This window comes from Cebus imitator, unplaced genomic scaffold (genome assembly GCF_001604975.1).
Source record: "Cebus imitator isolate Cc_AM_T3 unplaced genomic scaffold, Cebus_imitator-1.0 Scaffold81, whole genome shotgun sequence".
Classification (NCBI taxonomy): domain Eukaryota; kingdom Metazoa; phylum Chordata; class Mammalia; order Primates; family Cebidae; genus Cebus; species Cebus imitator.
In genome coordinates this window covers 5,216,055-5,236,318 of record NW_016107396.1, presented here as the reverse complement: position 1 = coordinate 5,236,318, position 20,264 = coordinate 5,216,055, and the positions used below count along the sequence as shown (strand labels likewise).

The 20,264-nt window shown below is 35.1% G+C and overlaps 1 protein-coding gene across 2 annotated transcripts in view; it reads left to right on the top strand.

Moving 5' to 3' along the window:
• The window catches only part of RNF146 (ring finger protein 146), a 22,201-nt gene extending 2,851 nt beyond the window's left edge, over nt 1–19,350 (top strand). For both annotated transcript variants that reach the window (XM_017533319.2, XM_017533320.2), the window contains exons 2-3: nt 10,669–10,778; nt 17,609–19,350. In XM_017533319.2, coding sequence (XP_017388808.1) covers nt 10,777–10,778; nt 17,609–18,686 — 1,080 coding nt within the window. In that variant the 5' untranslated portion in view covers nt 10,669–10,776 and the 3' untranslated portion in view covers nt 18,687–19,350. The remainder of the gene's footprint in view (nt 1–10,668; nt 10,779–17,608) is intronic.
• Nucleotides 19,351–20,264: the final 914 nt, after the last annotated feature.

Sequence of the window (20,264 nt, the reverse complement as noted above, 5' to 3'; positions counted from 1 at the left end):
CAATTCTCTGGCCTCAGCCTCCCGAGTAGCTGGGACTACAGGCATGCACCATCATGCCCAGCTAATTTTTGTATTTTTAGTAGAGACGAGGTTTCACCATGTTGACCAGGATGGTCTCGATCTCTTGACCTCGTGATCCACCTGCCTCGGCCTCCCAAAGTGCTGGGATTACAGGCTTGAGCCACCGCGCCCAGCATAGGGAAATGATTCTTTAAAGTATCAGACGCCATTTAGTTGCAGTGAGTTTTGTCTGAAGTTTCCAAGTATGACCTATGCTTTTTCTTAGCTAATTTTTAGCAGGTGATGATAAGGGCTAAAAATGGAAATATTAGGGCGTTTAGTTACATCTTTTAATTTGGGAGTTCATAAAAAATACTAAAATGTATCTGCTAACTCACACCTGATTTATCTACTCCTTTTATGTGTGTGTATATATATATAGAGTTGTATAGCAAAAGTTGGAACATTTCAAATATTTTTTCTTTCTGTCACTGAGTACTTTCATGTAGAACATTTCCTGTTTTGTATATTTTGAAGAAATGGCAAAAATTTTATTAAATATTAGCTGTTAATAATTAGAAAAATGCAGGAAGTCTTCAAATATTTATAATTGATATTTGTCTTTGTTTTTATGTGTATCTATATTGATGTTATAATCTCATCTTTTCCTTTGATGAAAGATAATCATTTGCTTGAATCTGTTACCTGAAAAAAACTTTTGATTTTGAGCTTATGACTGACTGGAAAAGTGGGAATGTGAATATTTTGAGTCATTACAAATTGTAAATGGTACAATATTACTTCATTTTTTAGTTATATTTATTTTTCACTTGTTTGAGTGGGTCAAGATTTAAATTCATTGATAATCTCTAAAATCTTTTGTATATTTTTAAGTTTTGCCTGTCACTTTTTTTTCTGTCCAAAATTGTTAGGGGCAAATTATCTAACTTGGTTTTAGACTTTTTCTTTTCTTTTCTTTTTTTAATGCTACCTTCTTAATAGATCATCATATTAAGTTTGGTGTAAAATTTTCGAGTCATTCATTCCAATAGAAATTATGTATGTTTGAGTTATTTATGTTTGGCAAATTAATTCTGGCCTGTAGTTAAAGTTACACTGTTCTGTTTTACATACCCCCATTCGTTAAAATAAAAGTATCCCTTCTCCTCCAACTTAAAGATCTTTGGTTTCAAATAATGTAGATGTTTTCTGAGGGCTTCTTCGTACAACTGTTGCAAGTATTACGTGTATTCCCTAGTTTGTGCCCAGTTGACATTGCAGTTGACCATTGAACAAGGGTTTGAACTGTGCGTTTCCACTTATACAAGAATTTTTTGTTTTCTGCCCGTGCCACCCCTGAGAGAGCAAAACCAATGCCTCCTCTTTCTCCTGCTCCTGAAAAGGATGAAGACCTTTATAGTGATCCATTTCCACTTAATGAACATAAACATATTTTTCTTCCTTATGATTTTGTAATAACGTTTTCTTTTTTCTAGTTTATTGCACGAATGCAATATATGATACATGCAAAATGTATATTAATCCACTGTTTATGTTATCAGTAAAGTGTCCGACCAATAGACCAATAGTTAGGGTAATAGTAGTTAAGTTTTTGGAAAGTCAAAAGTTGACATGGAATTTTGACTGTGTAGAGAATAGACACTCTTAACTCCTCACATTGTTCAAGGTCAACTTTATAAATTCTTAGAATTAATAGGTGATGGGTCAGTTTGGCAGAATTGGGCCTCCCTAAAACTGTTAACTTTGATTATAACAGAATATGCAGTTTTCTTTTTTATCTGTCTTCAGCAGAAGTTTAGGGAAATTAACATTGAATTCATTGTCTCTATTAAATGATTCCTGTAGTGACTTGCCAGTTTGTATTTTAAAAGATTAATATGCGAGGCATTCTTGACCAGTGTTGTTCAGTAAGGTAGCCAGTAGCCACATGGAGCTATTAAGCACCTAACATGTGCCCAGTCTGAATTAAGTTGTACTGTAAGTATAAAATAGATACTGGATTTCAAAGAGCATGCATACACTTACCAAAGAGCATAAAATATTACATTAACTATACTGAAACATATTGAAGCAGTAATGTAGAAACATGGGGTTAAATAAAATATATTATTGAAATTAATTTTACCTGTTTCTTTTAATTATTATTTTTGTAGAAATGGGGAGTCTCACCATCTTGCCCAGGCTGGTCTATAACTCTTGGGCTTAAGCCATCCTCCTACCTCATTAACCCCAAAGTGTTGAGATTACAGGCATGAACCACAACACCCAGCCTCTTTTTATTATTATTAATGGGGCTAATAGAAAATTTGAAATTACATATGTGGTTTGCATTATATTTCTACTAGATAATACTCTTTTGACTTTTTCTGTGAGAGACAATACATTGTAGAAATACTTTTTTAAAGGTATATTTGAGTTTGAATGGCATCTCCCAATATTGATGGCTCTGTGACTTTTGGTAAGTCATTTAACTTTCTGGGCTTAGGCTTCCTCACTTGTAAAATGGGTATAGTTGTATTTCACAGGGTTGTTCAGAGGATTCAGTGACATGGATTTGGTAGTGTTTCACTAACTGTAATATGTGAATCACTTGGAGACCTGGTCCTGTAGGTCTAGGGTGGCACTTCGGATTTTCATTTGTGAAGAGCTCCCAGGTAGTACTGATAGTGCTGGTTGGGAATTCCAGTTTGTTAATCTGTGCTTTGAAAAAATTATTCATGAGGTTATAGAAATTGAAAAAGTCACCAAAGCATGCAAGATTTACTAAAAGTATCAGAACTGTAGACTTGGCCGGGCGTGGTGGCTCACACCTGTAATCCAAGCACTTTGGAGGACATGGCGGGAGAATCACCAGAGGTTGGGAGTTCAAGACCAGCCTGACCAACATGGTGAAACCCTGTCTTTAAAAAAAAAAAAAAAAAAAAAAAAAAAAAAACACCCTATAAAAAAAAAAAAAAAAAAAAAAGAACTGTAGACTCTTGGGGCTACTGCAACATTCCTGTTCACATCTGTAAGGTTTTTTGTCTGCTTTTAGCTGGAGTCACTTTTGTTGATGGGGTAATATTGCTAAATCTCAGCCAAGAAGAACCTAGTTACATTGTTTTACACAAATGTATTTTTGAAAGATTATACCTAATTAGAGGTGAAATAAAGGAATGCTCAAAGACATTAAGAGGGCCGTACAATTGACCCTTGAACAACACAGAGGGGTTAGGGCGCCAACCCCTTACACAATCGAAAATCTGAGTATAAGTTTTGACTTCCCCAAAATTTAACTACTAGTAGCCTACTGTAAACAGTCAATTAACATGTTATGTATGCTATATGCATTATATGCTATATTCTTACAATAAGCTAGTTAAAATAAATTCATAAGGAAGAAAAAATACATTTACAGTACTGTATTGATACTGTGTTTATATAATCTGTTTACAAGATGAATTGTCTGTCTGAAATGATGGGTAACTGCAGCTGCAGGCCCATCTAGGACACATACCAAGCAGTTTAACTTCTTGTAATGACGTGACTTTTCTTGGCTTCTTGGGAGCACTTTTAGCATCGCTAGTGGCACTTCACTTGAGTCCCATGGTGTTATTCAAGGGTTATGGTATTGCACTAAACACGATAAAAAAAATACACAAGAACAGGAGATTACGTTTTACTCCAGTACATGCAGAGATGATTAGTGTCACACACATAATAGGAAATTATTACAGTATGTACTACAATTAATGTTATGCAGCTATGACTCATATTGTATCTTTACGTTTGTTTAAATTTCTTGTGCCACCTCTGACAGCACCATGTATGTCTGTGTTTGCTAAGTTTTGATACAGTTTAACATCTTACAATACATTTCTCCATATTTTATGGTACTAAATGATAAAATAGATACTGTTTTTTATTCATTCATAACATACCTAATTTTTTCTTTTTGATGTTTTAAGAATACATGGTTCATCTGCAAGTTTTTTCAAATTGTCATAAATCTCCAAAACAATTTCCAGAATATTTATTGAAAAAACTGTATGTATGTATATAAGTCAACTTGTTCATTTCCAAGCTCTTAACTTGTATGAGAGGTCAGTTGTATGAGATTATCATCAAAGATCCTTGAAAAAAAATGAAATCATCAATATTTTGAAAATTAGAGAAAGCCATCTCTAAGAGAATCCTAGAAGTTACCACAGGCCAGAATTAGGGGGAAAAAATTGAAGAAATATCAGACTAAGTATTTCTTTGGCTATTTTTTTTGGGAAATGACATTAATATAAAAAAAGGTCATACTGGAATGTAGGTTATGGTCACTGATACATTCTTTTGTTTATAGCTAAACGTAACTAGACTAGAGGAGTGTGATGAGGGTAAGGATGTTCTTTCTGTTGTAAGAGAAAGTTTATATTGATGGAAAGTGTCATTATTCATAGATGCTTTGCTGTTATATGAGTACTATTAAGTAAATAGTTCTCTGCTCCTGGGAGTGTGTGTGTGGTGTTTTCTTTCATCTGTAAGGGGGTTTTTCAAATAATTTTCCTATTGATAAATTACTTGCATTTAATCCAAAGAGATGTAGTTCTCTTCCCTTCAAATAAGGGAAACAGAATGAGAGAACTGCATCCCCTCGGATTAATCAGAATTTGTTTTTTTTTTTTTTTAAGTACCTTTGTTCTAGTGGATATGTAGCAAAGTTTTTACTTTAATATTTGTGGTTATGGCTTTATTTCAATGATGTGAAATAGTTTTATAGAAAATATCACAGCCTATTTAGGTGTTCAAATATGGGGTTTAGAGGATTTTTTGTACTTATTTTGAAGCTGCTTTGTTTCAGTTAACTTAGATTCCTTTAAGAATCAACTTTTGTTTCAGAGATAAAATATTTACAGATAAGACCTAAGTAAAATAAGTGAATAGAGAGGAATAAATTAGATTTGTTAAAGATAATGTGTAAATGAATTCAAGAGATAAGGAGAGTTAGAAACAAGGACTTTTTTTTATGTATTTCATAGGAATAAAATGGTACCTTCTATGCATCTGAATTAAAGTATAAAACGATTAAAAATTTTAGGAGAAATGTTTGAATCTTCTACACTACAGGTTTTAACATTCAATCAATTAGGTTCTGAGTGATGGATTGCTACATCTTAAAAGACTTGTAAGATAGGAAAGGATAGACAGTGCTTATGACCAACAGCAACACCCAGCAGGACTTTGTGGAACAAAAAATTTCATCTTAGAATTGTGGGTGAAGGCTGGGCATGGTGGCTCTCACCTATAACCCCAACACTTTGGGAGGCTGTGAGCATCACATGAGGCCAGGAGTTTGAGGTTTAAGTGACCTACAATCATACCACCGCACTCCCACCTGGTTAACCCTGTCTCTTTAAAAAAAAAAAAAAAAAAAAAGTGAGTAAAATAAGAGCAAATTGACTTTTGAGTGATGATCCTAAAACCTTTATGATGGGCAAAGGGTAGAATGTCTGTATAATTTATTTTCTGAACTGGAACAGTTTGGAGACAAAGGGCAAACTGGTCAGATGCTGGGCTGACCTGTCTGATCATCCTAGTGAAGAACCTTTATCAGGGAAAGAGCTTTGTGAAGCTGTTTTGACTGTTCAGAAACCCATCTTGGTTTATGCTTAGATTTTTATCTCCATTTTGGAACAATAGCTAGGTAAATGATTTGCTTGCCAAAAGATACAAAGATGGGTTGAATTTTATATTTGTAAATGTAAGAACTCCTTTAGATTTTAAGTTATATAAAGAAAGGATTAGAACTTACATATTTTTACGTAACTTATAGGCACCAGCTGGGTGCCTTGTTCACAATTAGAACTCAAGTGTTGTGTTATTTGAATAAATTAATCCTTTGATACTCTATTTCTCGCAATAGTTACTTTTAGAAGTTCATTTTTCATTCATCCAAAAAATATCAGTTCAACAAAAATTGATTGACAGTTTACTTAGAAATATAAAAAGGTCCCAATCTTCAGGGGGTTCATGATTTAATAGAAGAGTCAGACTTCACAAATGAATGAAATTAGTGCATATAATAAATTCAGTAATAGAAAAACACAAAATATAGAGGAGAGAACAATTAGCTTTCTGGAGGTAGAGAAAATGGTTGGGATAACCACTTCTGTGTAATATATTAAAGAACAAATAGGCATTCATAAGCTGTAAAAGGGAATAGATTGTACCAGGCAGGAGGAAATACAGAACTACAAAGGGAGGGTTGCAGACTGTGAGTAATGTGATTCAACTAGATTATTAATCTGTGGGTGGTTGCTGAAGATAAAAAAGACTACAGAGTTATTTACAGTTCCCATCTTTAAAACCTTCATATGTTGTCCTAAGGAGTTTTGTCTTTATTGTGTAGGCTAAGGAGCCATATTGGGCTTTCACATATGGAAGAAACCTGGTCCATTTTACCTTTAAAATATGTCACCCAGTCCTAGCTACTTGGGAGGCTGAGATGGAAGGATCCCTTGAGCCCAGCCGTTTTGACATTATAGTGAGCTATGATCATGCCACAGCATTCCAGCCTGGGAAACAGACAGAGAAAGAGAAAGAAAGAGGGAGAGGGAGAGAGAGAGAGGGAGAATCTCAAAGGCTTAGTAAATGAATTTGAGGGTGATACTGACACAAGATAATCAGGCTGAAAAATAGATGAGAGATGATACAGGTCTAAAATAGGGCACCAGCAATGGGTAGAGCATACAGGATAGATTCCAAAGGGGTTTTGGATAAAAGTTAACAGAATTTGTGGTGGTGTTGGTTGAGGTGTGGGGAGCAGGAGGCCATGTCGTGACTTTATCTTTCTCTTTTTTTCCGTGAACACAAAGTAGATAAGGCATAAACTTAGATGTCATATTGTAAGAATTATACAGAAATGGGGGTTTGTAAAGATATGAGGGGGGCCAAGGGTTCTGTCAGGAAAGAAGTAAAAAAAAGATTGGGTTCAAGAATGGACAGGAAAGAAAATGAGATCAGGAACTGGATGAAGGAAAGGAGATGATCAAGAGATTGTAGGTCCCCATGAAATTGAAGAGCAGGTGTGGGAATGAGTAAGCTGGCAGGACCAGAGCTTGTGATCTGAGAGGCAGATTAAGATTTCAGAGAGGCAGCAGTTTAGGCAACAATTTCAAATGTGATCACAATATTTGGTTGCCAGAGAGGAGATTAATTTCTTCAAATTTTGTGTTTAAGGAACTGAAAATTGAGGACAGTGTTTCTCAGATTGTATTTGAAGGATTACCTGCATGAGTACCACCTGGGGTGAGATTCCTAGGTTTAAACCTATGTCTACTGGCCTAGAATCTCTAAGGAAAGGGGCCAAGAATGTGTATTTCTAATAAGCAATTTCAGTGATTCTGATGAACAGAAGTTGGGACAAGTCAAGTGACCTGTTCAATAAGTATTAGATGGTTCATTTTCAAGGATATTTAAATAGGCTTATGGTCATGTCAAGAGTTAGGGTGAACAGGATGATCAGTAGTGAAAAGATGACATTAATCCCTTAAAGGTGGTGAGAGAGCAGTTTTAGGGGATGTTAAAGTCAGTAATAGAGACTTGAAAGAATAAGTAATGATGTTGGAGCAGTAAATTGTCTCCCCCGTCCCATATACAGGGAGTGTATGGGTGTATATGAAAATAGGTAGTTTCTGTTTGGAGTAGGCTGCAGCAAGGAAATGAACATAGCCTTCTTTGATACCTTTGAAGTTGTAGGCACCTAGAGGGTGGTGAAAGGGCTGGAAGGAAAGTCAAAACATTGGGGTCCATATCATCTAAAATCAGATTAAAACAAAAAGCCAGGATACTTAGAAACCTTGTTTAGTCAGTATATTAGGGTTCTCTAGAGAGACAGAACTAATATGTGTGTGTGTGTGTGTATATATATATATATATGAGTTTATTAAGTATTAACTTACACAATTACCAGGGTCCCACAAGAGGCTGTCTGCAAGGAGAGCTAGTCCGAGCTCCAAAACTGAAGAAATTGGAGTCCAATGTTTGAGGGCAGGTCACATCCAGTATGGAAGAAAGATTAGACTGGGAGGCTAGGCCAGTCTCTCCTTGTCAGGTTTTTCTGCCTACTTTATATTCACTGGCAGCTGATTAGATTGTGCGCACCAGATTAGGGTGGATCTGCCTTCCCCAGCCCACCGACTCAAATGTTAAACTCTTGGCAACACCCTCACACACACACCCTGGATGAATACTTCGTATCCTTCAGTCCAATCAAGTTGACACTCAGTATTAACCATCACAGTCAGTTACTTTTGAAAGTTCTCTGATTTTAAAACAAATTGTTTGTTCTGTTAAACATTTGGTAGGGTAAGTCAGCTTGTATTTAGAGGTCACATATGGCATTATGTTTCTTTAAACACTCGAATCTTAAGATACCTTAGGGAAATAGACACCTATAGTAAGAGAGCCACATGGAACTAAAAGGTCTTCTATCTTGTGTTTACTGTGAGATCTATCATTTCTTTAGTTATCTTGTATTCTTGATTATTAGTTCTGTGTAATGTGATTTGCGTCCCGTAGTGGACATTGTGAAGTGGAGAAGGAAATACTAAATGAGAAGAAAGGAGATTAATGACTGAGATGGTACAATTTTTTAAGAGTACAATTCCATGTGGTTAATTTCATTTACATTGTTGTGCAACCATCGCCATTATCAACTTCCACAACTTTTTTTAGCATTACAAACTGAAACTCTGTACCCATTAGGCAATAACTCCCCATTCTTTCCTTTCCCCAGTCTCTGGTAACCTCTGATACCTTCTGCTTCTATGAATTTGCCTATTCTTGATATTTCATATAAGTGGAATCATACAATCCTTTTGTGTATCTGGCTTATTAGTATGTTTTCAAGGTTCATCTATGTTGTAGCACATACTCTTTTTTATTACTGAATAATGTACTGTTGTATTTATAGACCACATTTTGTTTATGCATTCATCTGTTGATCGATACTTGAATTGTGTCCCCCTTTTGCCTAATATTTCCGCAGTGAACTTTGGCATATGGGTATCTGAGAACCTGTTTTCAATTCTATTGCTGTATCCTTGGGAGTGGAATTGCTGTGTTATATTGGTAATTATTTTTAACTTTTTAAGGAAGCAACAAATTATTATTCACAGCAGCTACACCATTATACCTTCCGACCAGCAGTGTTCAAAGGTCCTGTTTTTCTACATCCTTACCAACACTTCTTATTTTCCTTTAAAAAAAAAATTGTAGCATTCTTACAGATGTATAATTTTGATTTTGATTTATATTTCACTAATTACTAATAATGTTAAGAATCTTTTTGTGTGCTTATTGGCCATTTGTATATCTTTAAATTCTTTGCTTATTTTTAGTTCACTTTTTAATTGGTTTGTCCTTTTATTGTTGAGCTGTAGATCTTTACATATTCTGGATATTAAACCTTATCAGCTATATGATTTGCAAAGATATTCTTCCATTCTGCAGTTTGTCTTTTTATTTTCTTAACAGTGTCTTTTGATGCACAAAAGTTGCAAACTTTTATAAGGTCCAATTTATTTCCTGTTTCTCATGCTTTTGATGTCATATCTAGGAATCCGTTGCCAAATCTAAGGCCATGAAGATTTGCTCCTATGTTTTCTTCTAAGAGTTTTATGGTTTTATTTCTCAGACTTAGGTTATTGATTCATTTTTAGTTTACTTTGATATATAGTGTAAGGTAGAGGTCCAGCTTTATTCTTTTGCACGTGGAAATCCAGTTGTCTCAACATTAGTTAGAGGTTCCTCTTTCCCCCATTGAGTGGACTTGACACCCTTTTGGAAAATCAGTTGGCTATTGATGTGTCAGTTTATTTCTGGACTCTCAATTCTATATCATTGGTGTATTTATCTATCCTATGCCAGCACCACACTGTTTTGTTACCTTAGCTTTGTAGTAAGTTTTGACATTGGGTTTTTCAAGATTGTTTGGGTTACTTAGGGTCCTTTGTAATTCCATATGAATTTAAGGATTGCTTTTCCATTTCTTCAAAAAAGGTTGTTGGAATTGTGATAGGAATTATGTTGAATCTGTAGATCACTTTGGGTAGTATTGCCATTTTAATATGTTAAATCTTCCAATCCATACATTACTTGTCTATTTACTTAGCTCTTCTTTAATTTCTTTCAGTAATGCTTGATAGTTTTCTGTGTACAAATCTTTCACCTCATTGGTTAAGTTGATTCCTGGCTATTTTATTCCCTTAGATGATATTATGAATGAATTGCTTTCTTGATTTCCTTTTTGGATTGTTGACTGCTGATGTATCAAAACACAACTGATTTTTGTGTGTTTCAAACTTGTAACCTGCAACTTTGCTGAATTTGTTTATTAGCTTTCTTGGGGATTCTGTGAGATCTTCTATATAGAGAGAATAGATATAGTTTTACTTCCTCTTTATCCATCTGTATGCCTTATCTCTTTTCCCTAATTTGCTCTGCTAGAACTTACAGTCATGTTGAGTAGCAGGGGTAAAAGCATGCATCTTGTCTTTAATTTTTTCCACTTTTAAGATAAAGTGTTCCACTGAATTTTGTGAAAAGTTATAAATAATTAACTGATTCTGTTGATCTTAGTCTGTAGAAAAGTTGATGTTGATTTTTTTTTTTTTTCAGCATAAAGAATGAACCAGCAGTGGAAGAGAAAGTATTGCAAGCTGGCTGACTGCTAGTGAAGAAGATGCTTTATTTTTGTGGCAGACATCTGTGGGATCTGTAATAGAAATGTAAGTGTAGCATCATGGTTTTTTAGTGCTACAGTAAATTAAGTGGATTGGTTTACAGTATAGTAAATTGAGTGTCATGTTTAGCTTTAATTATATAAAATGAACATTTTCTGTTGCTTTATAGGTACTTTATTAACAATTTATTTACATTAAATTAGCGTTAATGTAGATTTCAAGTCTCCTCAGAGGGGAGAATCTCTGTAAGAAAAACTGAAGACAGAGGAGTTTGTTCATAGAAGGCTAAAATACTGCAGAGATCTCCAGGTCCTCTGGGTTCTACTTTCTTTTTACATAATAATTTTCTTAAATAACTAAGCTAGGCAAGTAGTACTAACATTTATAAATAAGATAGACTACTGGGTTATAAAAACACTAGTTACTAAAAACTTGTTTCACTAAATTAAAGGAATTTCTACATAATTGATTTTTTAATGTAGTACGTTATTGCTTTTTATTCATATTACTTCAGTCTGATCCCCAGTTTTACTAGTTGTGCTTTCATCATTTGTCTTTGCATGATCTGTTTTAACGTGTTACACAATACCTTGGATTTGTCCATATTTAACTTCACCCTATTATTGATGAAACATTTTTTCACTATGAATATATTTCTGTTATCTAAATTAATATGAACCCTATGTAACTTGATGTCATTCATGAAAAATGTAGTGAATACTTTATTGACTTTTTTTTTCTGAGACGGAGTTTCGCTCCGTCGCCCAGGCTGGAGTGCAGTGTTGCGATCTTGGTTCCTGCAACCCCAGCCTCCTGGGTTGGAGTGATTCTCCTGCCTCAGCCTCCTAAGTGGCTGGAATTACAGGTACCTGCCACCATGCTCGGCTAATTTTTTGTGTTTTTAGTAGAGACAGGGTTTCACCGTGTTAGCCAGGATGGTCTCGATCTCCCGACGTCATGATTCACCTGCTTCAGCCTCCCAGAGTGCTGGGATTACAGGCGTGAGCCACCATGCCCAGCCTATTTTGTTGACTTTTAATGACAGTGTTTTTTGCTATTAGACCAAGAGTGACCTTGGTAGAGGCTATTTCACATTTTCCCAGTTGACATAAAACTCTTGCTTTCTACTCTTCCAATATGATGTTGATTACATGTAATGATATGTATTAATAATTAATTATTAAAAGTATGACCACATTTTTGTTAAGTATTGAAAATTTGATAATTGAAAAATGATACTAATGAGCATGTGTCTTTAAAATATATCTTTTATTTAATCCTGTCCATTTATCTGTATACATTTAAAAAAGTCTTAATAGGTCAGATAGTCCAGGTGCTGGTCATCAAGGAACTTACTATGATTTAGTAAATGAGACACATGTAATTAACAAACAGTGGAATAGATGCCATATTAAGGTCACAGTAAGATGCTATTAAAACTGAACAGAGGAAGAGATTAATTTCATCTGAAGGGTTCAGAGTGAACACGATAACTTTTCACCTTGCCTTTATAGAATGAATAGAATTTTAACAGTCAAAGAAAATTAGGAAATATTTTTCAAGCCAAGAGAATGAGGAGGGAAACAGCTGCCTAATCATCAACACATTTTACAGGAGTCTGGGAATAGTCATATGTGAGAAGGCAGGGTAGAATCAAGAGACTTCAGGGGCCAGGCGCGGTGGCTCACACTTGTAATCCCAGCACTTTGGGAGACCGAGGCGGGCAGATCACAAGGTCAAGAGATCAAGACCATCCTGGCCAACATGGTGAAACCCCATCTCTACTAAAAAATACAAAAATTAGCTGGGTATGGTGGCATGTACCTGTAGTCCCAGCTACTCGGGAGGCTGAGGCAAAAGAATTGCTTGAACTTGGGAGGCAGAGGTTGTGGTAAGCTGAGATCGTGCCACTGCACTCCAGCCTAGCACTTGGTAACAGAGCAAGACTCTGTCTCAAAAAAATAAAAAAAAATAAAAATAAATAAAAGAAGAAAGAGACTTCAGAGTAACTGCAGGGAATAATGTTTATTTAGTACTTACTATGTTACCAAATTTTACATTTATTTAATATAAAATTGATGTTAATTGATTTTGATACTTAGGAACAGAGTATACTGATCAGTCTTAGAGGAGTTAGGGGACAGTACTAACTAGATGTTGATGGGTTAGCTTTGTAAAGAAGTAGCAGTACCCCATCCTGAGCCGGGAGGAAAAAAGATTAAGACAGAGTAGAGCTAAAGATAGATTTTGAGGATTTATTTTTGACCTATCTAATTTCTCAGTTATACAGGTGTTAGTGTATCTCTAAACTAGGAGGGAGAAGTTTTGTGATAGTCTTTGGGGGACAGAGAAAGAAAGATGTCTTGGCTGAATAAAAGATTACTGGGATTGATGGTGTTTAGGAAACCAAAATTGCTATTAAGTGTATGGGGTTCACAACTTTTGTACCACACAAAAGTGAATTGTATGGTGAAATTTTCAGCACATAGAGTAACTTGCTTATTCTTTTTTGCGAATGTCACCCTTGTTGGCTTTTGTGGTGGTGGTGATGTTTGTTCCCTATTCTTCTCTGACCATTCCTTACACCCCTTCCTGGTTATTTTACCTTACAAATATTGGAGTAATTCAAGGTTCTGTGGTTGGCCCTTGGGACTGCTCTCTCTACAGGTTTAGTTTGGGCATTTACTCATTTTCATGGCTCCAAGGACCTTGTATGTGTTGATGAATCACCAGACTTTTTTCAGGTTAGGTTTATTCTTAGAGTACCAAACTGTCATCTGCCTATCTCCACCTGGACACCTTAATAAAGTCATTATGTCTGAGACACAACTGTCCTCAAATACTGAATTTTGGTGAATGTGTCACCATCCATCAGTAACCAGATGCTTTCATTTCTTTTTCCTTAGTATTTCTTACATTCTGCAGTTGGAACCTTATATCAGCATCCTCCCTTTAATTATCTTATCCTTGCATTACTACCTGGTTATGTATAAATTCTAGTTTCCCTTCTGCCATACTTCCTCCCACATTACCAAACTTTCCTCCAACCTTCTGTTCAAATGCTCTGGAAGCTACTAAACTGACTGTTACTTCCTGACATAAAACCTTTAAGTGAATTCCTCTTGTCTCATTAGGGGTTCATATGTGGACCAGCTTCATAGAAATCTTTGAGCCCCTTGAAGTTATGTGTAGTATTGTTCCCTTTTTTGTGTCTGTAATTGGATTCTGAATTCAGACTTTAAAAATCTGATTTTTAATATTTGAAGGTTTATTGTTGGCTAAAAATTCCTTCAATACTACATATACGAAAGACTTTTTTTTGCTTATAATAATTTTCCTTTCATTTGACTAGTTACCTTCAAGAAGTTTCAAGGAAATCTGACTTGGAGATTTCCACTAACTCTGCCCATACCCCTCTATATTTTATCTTCTTGATAAGGTAGACTCTTACTTGTCTTGCAGAAATATTTCACATGGTTTATCTATTAGAAGAAGGGGATATATGCTTAATAGTTGGAATATCACATGAAGAATTCAGTAAAAAAGTCTTTGAATAAGTGATATATTGTACTTATTAACAGAATTGAACTAACTTCACTCCAAATTTCCGTGTATTAAATTCTTGTTAGTATACTGGAAATAAATTTCCTTTTTCAAAATGACTCAAAATTAGAATTTTCTGAGACATTTATGAGATAGGGAATACCTCTCTTTGCTTAGCATTAATTATTTACCAAGTCCTTGCTCTACAAAAAGGGAGGGATAAAGCATTTCTTATTTACATATTGGTATGATCATCTGCATACATTTAGCTTCCCACCTATTTTAAGATCATTGAAACTGCAAAATCGAGACTATATAGGGTAGATTAAGATGTTTTTTTTTTTTTAAAGCCTTGAAGGATGTCTTATAGGTAGACTGGCAGTTTTGGGTTACTTTTTGTCCATCTTGTGACATATTTTATCTGTTTCTTATTTATTGCATGTGCCTCATTCAGAATTATATAAGAAATACTACTAAGTTTTTCTGTCCATTTCTTAACAGAATCCAAATTTATAAATTGCCATGGCAAATTGATAGTTAAGAGTGCTTCAGATGAAATAATGACCATTTAGCTGCATGGTGTCCATTGTTTTCAGATTAGCTGTGTCCAACTTTACTTCATTCTGATGATTGGAACCAAAATACTTGCACAAACAGAATTGTTTTGCCTTTCCAATTATGTTGTTGTTATAATTCATGCCTTCTGGGATGATTGTTATTGCTTTCTTAGTTTTGAAATTACATGTTTGGGTTTATTCACACATGCAAGAGTTAAGAGTCATACAAAATATTATCATAGTAAGTAGGGGGGAGGGTAATGTTTTTAGGTTGAAAACTTTCTTATCTGTAGATAAATGAGTTGTATGTGATGGAAAACTGACTTCTTGGGCCAATTTTACTTAAATACAATAGGTTTGAAATTACGTATTTAAAAGCATGGCATTGGTCCATGTGACATGTTGGGTATATTGTTTACATTTTACCAGACTTTGTATTTTTATTTATGGTTTAAATTTATGAACCTGTCCTTTGTTCATAAGGTACTTAGATGGTTTAAGATACAGACTTCCTATATAAAGATGTTGCTATTGTTTTTCAAAGGTAATGATGATCATAGCTCATTTTTCTATTTTGTCTTATGAATAGAATCATGAGTAGAATCTTTCTTAAATTATTACTTGTAAATGGGTCGCTTTCTTGTTTTCGTTTTCTTACTTGGGGCTTTAAATAAATATGAAACTTGGAAAAAAGGATTTTCAGGAATTTTATGGAAACTAATTTTTTTGACCTAAATTTAAAGGGATGAAAGTTTCTGAAAACCTAACAAAATGTGTACACAGCCAATTCTTTTAGGGGAGGAAATAGGCAGGGAATATTAATTGGTTGTTTAAAAAACATATGCCTTCACTTGTAACTTATTGTTGTTTCAAGTTACAAGATCTTTGAAGGCAAGTATTTATCTCAAAATATTTGGAAGCTTTTATAGTGCTTAACATATTGAGAAGTCCTATTAAGGTTGACTTAGAACAAGCTTATCCAACCTGTGGGCCATATGTGGCCCAGAATGGCTTTGAATGAGGCCCAACACAAATTCCTAAGCGTTCTTAAAACATTATGCAATTTTTTAAACCTTATTAGCTATCATTAGTGTTAATGTATTTTATGTGTGGCCCAAGACAATTCCTTTTCTTCCATTGTGGCCCAGGGTAGCCAAAAGATTGGACACCCCTGACTTACAGCTTTTCTTCCATAGGTTAGGAAAAAGTTGTACTTTGTTGATGCCCTTAACCTAGAATTTCTGGTAAAGGAATTGATTGGAAATGTTATTAAAAGTTGAAAAGTAATTTGGAAATGAAGCATTTTAGTGATCAGTTCTTCCATTGAGATTATGTTGCTTCCTTGACTAGATATGTTCCATCTTTTTAAGGTTTTTGGGTTATTTTTTGTCTGTCTTGGAACCAAGAACACAGAAAAGGCAGTAAAAAGAAAAAAAGGAGTATTTTAAGATTGGGTGTGCTGTAAAGATAGCCCAGGATTATTGTTTTTCAGTTTTTGATGAGCATAACCATTCTTTTTGACTTAACTACTGGACCTATTTAGAATGGCAGAATTAACTGGTACAGAGATTGTCATTCATTTAAAGCTTCCAATCTCTGAGATCTTCATTTTCATTTCTCAGCCTCTTTTACTTGTCAGTGGTTTACTCCCTCTATTATTTTCTCCCCTTTTAAAATTTCAGGGTTTTTTTTTGTTTGTTTTCTTAACTATGGGGAAAAAAATCAAATGTTTCCTTTGCAGGGCACAATAAGGCTTTTATGACTTGGCTTTTGGTTACCTTTACAGCTTCATCTCCTGCTCTTCCATTGCTTGTATGACTATTTGACTCTGTCTTGCACATGCCTCTGCCTGGAATCTACTCCACTACCCAGGCCCCCCAAATGAACACTAAACTTTCTAACCTATCTCCATCTTCTCATCTCTCTCTTATTGCTGTTTTAGTAAGTATGTTAACATATTTTGATTACTGCAAGAATCAGGCCATATTAATTATCTGCATGTATACGTTTCCTTATTTAATAGGGTAGTTGTGTGTCTTATTTATCTTTAGACCAGTTAATACTTAATATTGTATCTGGACCATGGTAGGTGTTTAGTAAATGTTTATCTGAATTAGTAAAGCAGAAATTATAAATTTTATGTCAATGTTTAAACTGGATATATCCAATTTGACAAATCTTTTTTCTTCCTCCTCTTCGGGGCATCTTCAATATTCATGTTATTTTCTCCCTTGGTCTCATGTGATTGTGACCTTTATGGATCTTTAGTGATTACAAAGTGGGCTTTTTGGTCCATTTTTACCTGAGCTTTGTAAACTCTGATTTGCACTTAAGGAAATTTAGACTAAAGGTTTAACTGAGTGCCTAAGAGCACTTAATTAATAAAGGACTCCAAAACTTAGATTTTTAGGTTTCTTGTCTAGCATTCATTTCAGTGTATAATAGCTGCCATGATTCAAGGTACCCTTTTTCTCTTTGCTGGTTGCAGCTTTTCATTATATAGTTCTTCAGTGTATTTCTCCAGGGCTGATCTGTAAGTACACTGATGAAATTTTTATACATTCCCAAGATATGTACAAGTAAACGCTTGTAAAAAATTTTCAATGGTTGGGGAGTTTTTCCTCTACTTTCATCTTCATATCCCCATTGTCTCGTATATGGCTTGTATATAATGCACCTAATAGGTTGTTAATACGTATTTATTTTCATAATTGTTGAATTAAGATATTGCAAGCATTAAAACATTACTTTAATATTATATGTATTTTTTCTTAGGATGGCTGGCTGTGGTGAAATTGATCATTCAATAAACATGCTTCCTACAAACAGGAAAGCGAACGAGTCCTGTTCTAATACTGCACCTTCTTTAACCGTCCCTGAATGTGCCATTTGTCTGCAAACATGTGTTCATCCAGTCAGTCTGCCCTGTAAGCACGTTTTCTGCTATCTGTGTGTAAAAGGAGCTTCATGGCTTGGAAAGCGATGTGCTCTTTGTCGACAAGAAATTCCCGAGGATTTCCTTGACAAGCCAACCTTGTTGTCACCAGAAGAACTCAAGGCAGCAAGTAGAGGAAATGGTGAATATGCATGGTATTATGAAGGAAGAAATGGGTGGTGGCAGTACGATGAGCGCACTAGTAGAGAGCTGGAAGATGCTTTTTCCAAAGGTAAAAAGAACACTGAAATGTTAATTGCTGGGTTTCTGTATGTCGCTGATCTTGAAAATATGGTTCAATATAGGAGAAATGAACATGGACGTCGCAGGAAGATTAAGCGAGATATAATAGATATACCAAAGAAGGGAGTGGCCGGACTTAGGCTAGACTGTGACGCTAATACTGTAAACCTAGCAAGAGAGAGCTCTGCCGATGGAGCGGACAGTGTATCAGTACAGAGTGGAGCTTCTGTTCAGCCCCTAGTGTCTTCTGTAAGGCCCCTAACGTCAGTAGATGGTCAGTTAACAAGCCCTGCAACACCATCCCCTGATGCAAGCACTTCACTGGAAGACTCTTTTGCTCATTTACAACTCAGTGGAGACAACATAGCTGAAAGGAGTCATAGGGGAGAAGGAGAAGAAGATCATGAATCACCGTCTTCAGGCAGGGTACCAGCACCAGACAACTCCATTGAAGAAACTGAATCAGATGCCAGTAGTGATAGTGAGGATGTATCTGCGGTTGTTGCACAGCACTCCTTGACCCAACAGAGACTTTTGGTTTCTAATGCAAACCAGACAGTACCTGATCGATCAGATCGATCGGGAACTGATCGATCAGTAGCAGGGGGTGGAACAGTGAGTGTCAGTGTCAGATCTAGAAGGCCTGATGGACAGTGCACAGTAACTGAAGTTTAAATAATGTCTTCAGCTCCATGCTCAAGGTTGAAAGGGTTACCTGTAAATTTCTGCCCACATAACATTATACTCATCCCTAGTAGTGCATTTTGGGAGTTGGGGTGGGAAGGGGTATGGGAAGGATAGACCCATAATTAAAATGTCTAACACGTCTCTGTTGAGAAATTTATTTAATGTAAGGAACTTGGGTGTTAATAGTTGAGAGCCATTTAGTAATAACCCAGTTTTCTTGAGGTCTGTTTATAGTTTTTTAAAAACTTCTTTAGTTCTTTTGGCCAGTGTGTTTGTATTATCTGTGCATTAATGGTCCTCATCTGACTCTTGCATTGTGTCTTATTTTTCTGCATGGATTGGCATTAAGACCATTACTAAAATTTGGCACCTGTGAGATGTTTGATATCATAAGCAGGAAGCGTAATTTAATGTAAGAATAGATGTGAATTTGGGATTTTAAAATAGATGAATAACAACTATTTTATAGTAAAGTTATTGAAATGGAGATGAAAACAGCCAGTAACTTAATGTTTCAGAATCTTTGTAACACACTTCATGGCGTTCCCATAGGCTTTGCTGTCATGTCTTATAATTTGAGGTTTTTTTGGTCTGCAGTTTTCTTTTTGATTACAAAATTTATAATTTAATAAATACTAGAGTTTATCAAAAACAATTTGTCTCTTGTTTGAGTGTGGAAAGGTGTGGAAATATTTTGACATTTGTGACCAAAGGTCACTTTACAAAGTGGTAGTCTGAATTAGTTGTTTTCAGCTTAATCACCTGCTCAGAAGTTTGATTTTTTTTCTTAGAGATTAAATAGAATCTATAAGCAGTGTGTGTATAATAAATATGTATGGAAATAAACCTAAAGCCTGTGAGACTTAAATTCCTCAAATAGCTGATACCATTAATATTTTTTCTTTTCCTTACCATATTCATTAGTGGTCTAACAGTCTGGATTAAACGGCAGACTTACAGTGTTAGAAGACATGAATTCACTTTACACAAAATGTTGTAGACCACAAAATCCACTTTTATTTGGTAGTTACAACATCCATGGCCAAGTATTGGGTTGACACAGTAATCTAGAATTTACCTCTGAAAATAAGTAACATGAGTCTGTCTTACCATATTTTCCTAACTCAACAGTAGGATCTTGATGATAAAGCAAATGCAATGTGAATTGAACGTTACAGTAGCAAATACTTCTTACCTCTTGTGATGCATCAGAACTAAAACTTAATTCTTTGACTTACACATTTTTTAAAAAGTATTACTGGGATGATCATAAAAATTTTATGTTGTACATTTTTATTACATTTACTTTTGAAAGATAGTTATACAAGAAGAAAGGTTGCTTTTCAGGAAAATATAGAAATCTGATGTAAAATGCAAATTTATGTTGCAGGATACTTCATGAATTCAAGTGGTTTCAATTTTAAAATTACATCAACAGTAGTTGTTTATTACTAGTTGGAAATTCCAGGGCACACAAATGAATGTCCAATTTGTAGAATCAGTTGACTCTCCATGACATGGCTACCACTGTTTAGTAGATATATATATGTGTGTGTGTGTGTGTGT